General features: G+C 37.4%; 1 protein-coding gene across 1 annotated transcript; it reads right to left on the bottom strand.

The window, feature by feature from the left end:
• Positions 1 to 1049: 1049 nt before the first annotated feature.
• On the bottom strand, positions 1050 to 4035 carry tcf21 (transcription factor 21). Its single transcript, XM_039747736.1, has 2 exons — positions 3508 to 4035; positions 1050 to 1419 (listed from the first exon to the last, which is right to left on the bottom strand). Exons 1-2 carry the CDS (start codon positions 3955 to 3957, stop codon positions 1330 to 1332), a joined length of 540 nt encoding a protein of 179 aa, XP_039603670.1. The 5' UTR covers positions 3958 to 4035; the 3' UTR covers positions 1050 to 1329.
• Positions 4036 to 5673: the final 1638 nt, after the last annotated feature.

The following is a 5673-nucleotide window of genomic DNA, read 5'->3' as shown; positions in this document are numbered from 1 at the left end:
GGTTCATGCTAGAAAACCCTCAAATAAAGCTGAATTACAACAAATCTGCAAAGATGAGTGGGCCAAAATTCCTCCAGAGCTGTAAGCGACTCATTGCAAGTTATCGCAAATGCTTGATTGCAGTTATTGCTGCTAAGGGTGGCCCAACCAGTTATTAGGTTCAGGGGCAATTACTTTTTCACACAGGGCCATGTAGGTTTGGATTTTTTCTCCCTAAATAATAAAAACCATCATTTAAAAACTGCATTTTGTGTTTACTTGTGTTATATTTGACTAATGGTTAAATGTGTTTGGTGATCAGAAACATTTTGTGTGACAAACATGCAAAAGAATAAGAAATCAGGAAAGGGCAAATAGTTTTTCACACCACTGTATATATATATCCATCCATCCATTATCAACCTGCATTTGTGTGTTTTATATATATATATATATATATATATATAAAACACACAAATGCATACACACACACATGCATATATTTCAGATATTTTTTCTGTTATCTTCTCAATATCATGTACGATGTGTTAACTGCCCCTGGCATCTCAAGCAGGCTGTTCCTGCTTTAACACAAGTCTACTGTATAGAAAAGAGAAACTAAGTTAATGTATGTGTGCCTTGACAGTGTATTTCTCAATAAATGATATTTTGAAAAGCCTTCCGTATATTTGATTAGCTTCTAAAACATAAAGAGGTTGTGAAAATGAATGTGGAGATTTACTCATGAAAGTACACAAATTCTATACTACGAACAAGGTAAATGTATTTTGAGGGGTTCAGTATGACAGCTATGCACTCATACCTATTTTTATTTCCATTGATACATACATTAATCAACATAACATTGCATTTCTTCTATATTACAAATGTTGGTGCATTAAGATGTGTGTACTGTACTTGTATTTGAGACCTCAATGTAATACATTAATCCCTATAAAATGCTGATTAGGAGATTTCAAAAGAAAATCACACAAAACATAGACATGTTTTTATTTTTTAACAAAGCAAGGTTTATTCACGAAAATGTTATAAAAGGCCAGAAAGAAATATATATTTAAAGCATATTTATTTGCGAAAAAAAGAATGACTCTCAAAGCCATCTATATATATGTACCATGGAACTTGGAAAAAATTATAAAGGCTTTATCATGATATCCATATATTCAAACAGCACTTGAACCAGCAAGGCTTACAAAACAGAAACTAGGAAAAAAATTAAATAAGATGTATGTCTTACAAAAGATCGGCTGGTCCTTTTGTAAGAGTTTGGAGCATTTCGTCGCAATGCAGTGTCTTCCTAATTCAAAGTTCTTAAGTTTGTGATCTTCATCAGGATGCCGTGGTTCCACATAAACGGGCTGTTGTCATAACTTCTTTCAGCTCGGTTTCAGGTTTTCCAGCCACCATAAAGGGCCACGTCTAAGAAGTAAAAAAATAAACAAATGAATATGTTAGAGAGCACTTTTTTATACTCCTTTTACATGCGTATAAACATGCAGCACTAACACTCCGTTTATTTAAAAAGGTGACTAAAACATAGCTTAAATTGTATCAGATTTCCTTATTAGGCTGATATGAAAAACAAATCCAGACGATCCGCTCAAGGTGGAGAAAATGGAAAATGGATGGAGCGTCGAAATCAACGGAAGGCGCTTCAATAACTGACGTTCAGGACTTACAACAGGCATGGTTTATGTTGGGTATTATTTATTTCATATGCTGACTTTCACAAGTAACACAACCGCAAAGCATTCTACATGAGATAGATAGATAGATAGATAGATAGATAGATAGATAGAACTATTTTCAATGCAGAACAACTTGAGCACTAATAAAGAGGATTATTCTTAAACCGCCATGTGATTAATTCATATTCAAAACAGGTATGACGTCAAGCTTTATCCAACTTGTCAAACATGTAATGGATGTTTGTTTATTGGTTTGCTAATAAGCATCCCCAATGTCCTGATTACTAAAAGCGCAATTAGTTGTATTACTAAATTTCTTGAGGTTGCTCCGGACATCTCTCTCTTTAACACACTTTTGTTGGCTCTCGTTGTGTTGAATTTGAATCTCAAAGTAGCACAAGTCCACAGTTCGTTCAAACAGACCTTCGAGCTGTATGTTTAATATCCACGGTCTGTTTTTTCTTCCGTTCAATTCAGACTCCACCTGTTCTGATAACCTGTCAAGTTCGAATATTCAATACACTTCCTTTGTTAAATCAAATAAAAATACACCCAAGCCGTGGTTACTATAGTGTAGTTCTATATTATTATTATTATTATAAATATTATTATTATAATTATTATTGTTGTTGTTGTTGTTGTTTTATAAAATGCTCAGAAAAAATATACATTGCACCAGCGCTGGCGTCTCATCCACACCAAGTTCTTGTCCTGCTCCGGATACCCTGGGAAAAGATCCCGTAATGGAATAAGCAGATTGCATGTATAACTGAGACTAATTGTATACAATATTGTAAAATAGGGGAAAATCATAACGGTGTCCACATTAATTTATAAAATATCAGCAAACCATCACGGTCTTACTAACCCCTGTAGAGTTTAATTTTCACTTTACAGTACAGTTTATGTGTCTGTACGTGCCCTTCCTATTAGATGCATGTATCAAATTTATTTCGAGTTCGCCGGCACTAAACTAGTCCAGGCTGGGTTAAATCAACGTTCATGTGTGTACTTGTCATTACGTTCGGTGTAATCTCAACAGAGTTGACGATCAAGGTGCCTCTGTGCAGTGATCGATGCCTATTGCAGTTCTAACCTAAATGGAAGGAATCTGACAGTGATGGTGTCAGTCATATTCAGCCCGGCAGAATACAATTTAAAACATTTTGAGCGTTCCCACAAAGTAAGTAAATCCTGAAACAAAGCTAAATGTGAAACATCTATATTTAAGAGCTATTTGGAAATGGCAATTAATTTTACAGTTGCATCAGTTTAATAACAGCATTAAATGTTCAATATTTTTGAGCAGATTATGTTTGTCGTTATTATTCCTGTTCACTTTCCACCTTTGAGCTGCACTTGTTGCACTGCAAATAGGATTGAAGTTGTAAATAATTAACCGTAGTATAAGAAGTACTTTACAGATAATTGCCGAAAACACTTCACATAAAGCGTAAATAAAACTAAATATTTGTTTCGTGTCTAACTAAAACCATGCATCAGTTTTCAATGGAAGTTAAGTTACACGTTTGGCCAGTTTAAATGAAAAATACCGTCACTGTCAATCGAAAGCCACGAGTATTCTCCATAAGGATGTCTCTAATAATAATATAAAAGACAATGAAAAGGTTACAATTGTGCGTTTGTAGAGAGGCAGCGATGACTTTCAGTTATGACAAAATCATTGTCTGCCAGCCTCAGCCTCCCTCGCCACCCTTCCTTTTTGTCACCCCGCCCAAAGTTTTCTCCAAAAAGGCCTTACTGCCTATGGTGCCATATGAAGAACCGAGATCTCCAAGAGAAACTCATCACCACTCACCAGATTGACTGGGTGAATGTAGCCATTGTCATACTTGTCATTGGCAAGTATTTGTCGCAAATGAGCTATATAGCTCGATGCCAGTCTCAGTGTGTCCAGTTTGGAAAGTTTAGTGTCCGGGGGCACCCAGGGCAAAGTGGTCTTAAGTCTGGAAAACGCTTTACTCAAAACTCGCATCCTCGCCCTTTCCCTTGCATTCGCGGCATTTCTTTGGACCTGCTTGCCTTCGTGTGCCACTGCGCCCAGCGTGCCTTTCCTCGGGCTGTTTTTACGCTTCTTTCCCGACGTTCCTCTGTTCTTTTTCTGCGTGCCACCCTCACAATTGGAACTCTCTTCTGTGCTTTCGTTGGAAGTCCCGGTATCTTTGCCGCATTCCAACTTCAAGACGTCACAATCCAGCAGCTCTGCTTCGTGAAGATCGTCGATGTCACTAACGGAACCCGTTGACATATTTTCCTTTCTCCGGACAACCAGTTTTCGCTGAATGGGGACCCAGAGCCCTACATACAGGACAGCTCATCGGCCGCCTTTTACTTGAGGCATCTGGAATAAAGTTTGGAGACACAATTTATCTAGCCGAATGAAGTGGGCGTTGACCTAGGAGTTGGGAGGGGGGTTAGGGGTGGGGGGTTCATTTAAGGCACTGACACTAGGCTGGTGTAAGCAAGATTAAGAAAATGCAGGCTCACTTTTATGGTGCAAAAATACATGGCAGGAAGAATTAATAGCGAGTTCAGTCTCCCCCTTTAGACAACCTGGACACATAAAATGGTGAAGGGAAGGTATTAAGATAATATTGGTAATTTCATCAACACATCTTCACATTATGGTGGATTAAACGCACAATGCAGTCGAACGAGTGGTTCTTGTGAAGTGGTTTGGATATGTGTGCACGGTGGCGCAGTAATTAGCGATACTGCCTCAGTGCGCCATGAGAATCTGAAAGAGGTCACTCTGTGTTTAGAGTTTTCACCTTCTCTGAGTGACCTAAGGAGTTTTACCCCAACATCTGGTTGTTTATGTAATTGACGACACGATAGTGGCCCTGTTTGAGTTAGTGTGGGCGGTGTAATGGAATGGTGACCTGTCCAAATTTTGTTTTCACCTTCTGATGCCGAGATAGGCTTTAGTACCGTAAATGAATGAAGTGATTGTCGAAATATTCTTGAGTTTAACGCGTAGCTATATCGGACTCAAAACATGATTTTAGATGAAGTATAAATTGCTCTCTTTATTTTGCCTTATTTAGGTTGTATCTTAAAGCATCTACTTATTAGGTCAAATAATGGATCAAATTGGAATTGTAGCAATCATTTAGCCTATTAAACATTTTTCTAATATCGAACACAAACTCTTAAACTATAAACACGTTAATTTAAATGAAAACCTGCAGTACTGTACATTCCATAAATTCAGTTAACGCTATATTACATTTTTTTCTGAAAGGATACTGAAAAAGTTTTATTACATCAATGTAACCTTCAGTATAAGTTCAGCATCTGACAGCTCGAGCTACCCACGTGAACTTCCTGTTTATTAAATTCAGGCTTGCAGTATTCAGTCTGCCAGGGTGGGCTGCGGCACTCCGCGACAATGAGTTAAATTCAGGGGGTCAAAAGGGCTTGAGGATGATGTGGTGGCATGGAATGATGTGGTAGTCAGCCTGTTTACACTCTCTGATTATGCAATGAGAACAGATGCGTCCTTGATAAAACTTGTATTTGTATTAATTTCTTGTATTTTTGAAATCGTCTTTTCATTTGGTGATCGTGGTAAATGCATTTTAAAAATACAAACTAATTGATTCATTGATTGAGTACAGGTTTTCTTGCTTCTATTTCATCAATTATCAAAGGCAAAAAAATCACAAAGAAAACTACACCATATGCTAAAATTCAGTAAATAGTAAATAATCTACTTGTGAAAAATCAATGACGAGCTTGAAGCCAGCAGCTGAAAAAAATGATTTTCGTTTTAGCTAATTTCTTAGTTTTTAAATTATGCAGGTGAGAGACCCTTATAAAAGCAGCCATGTAGTTGACAGCCCAACTGTTTTGTACAGTGTGCTGGTAGTAATGGGCACAAGAAGCCACACTTTGACTGTGACGCCAGTCTACCAGTGAACACAAACAAATGAGGTCCTTTTATTTGACTATTTGATGCTCG

Source organism: Polypterus senegalus, chromosome 3, assembly GCF_016835505.1.
Source record: "Polypterus senegalus isolate Bchr_013 chromosome 3, ASM1683550v1, whole genome shotgun sequence".
Lineage (NCBI taxonomy): Eukaryota > Metazoa > Chordata > Cladistia > Polypteriformes > Polypteridae > Polypterus > Polypterus senegalus.
The sequence above is the reverse complement of the archived record's forward strand: the minus strand, read 5'-3'. Positions and strand labels throughout refer to the sequence as shown.

Coding starts and splice junctions, on each gene's coding strand:
- tcf21 (XM_039747736.1), bottom strand. CDS start 3,957: ATGTCAACGGGTTCCGTTAGTGACATCGACGATCTTCACGAAGCAGAG. Junction 1,420..3,507: donor ACATTCACCCAGTCAATCTG/GTGAGTGGTGAT, acceptor TTTACTTCTTAG/ACGTGGCCCTTTATGGTGGC.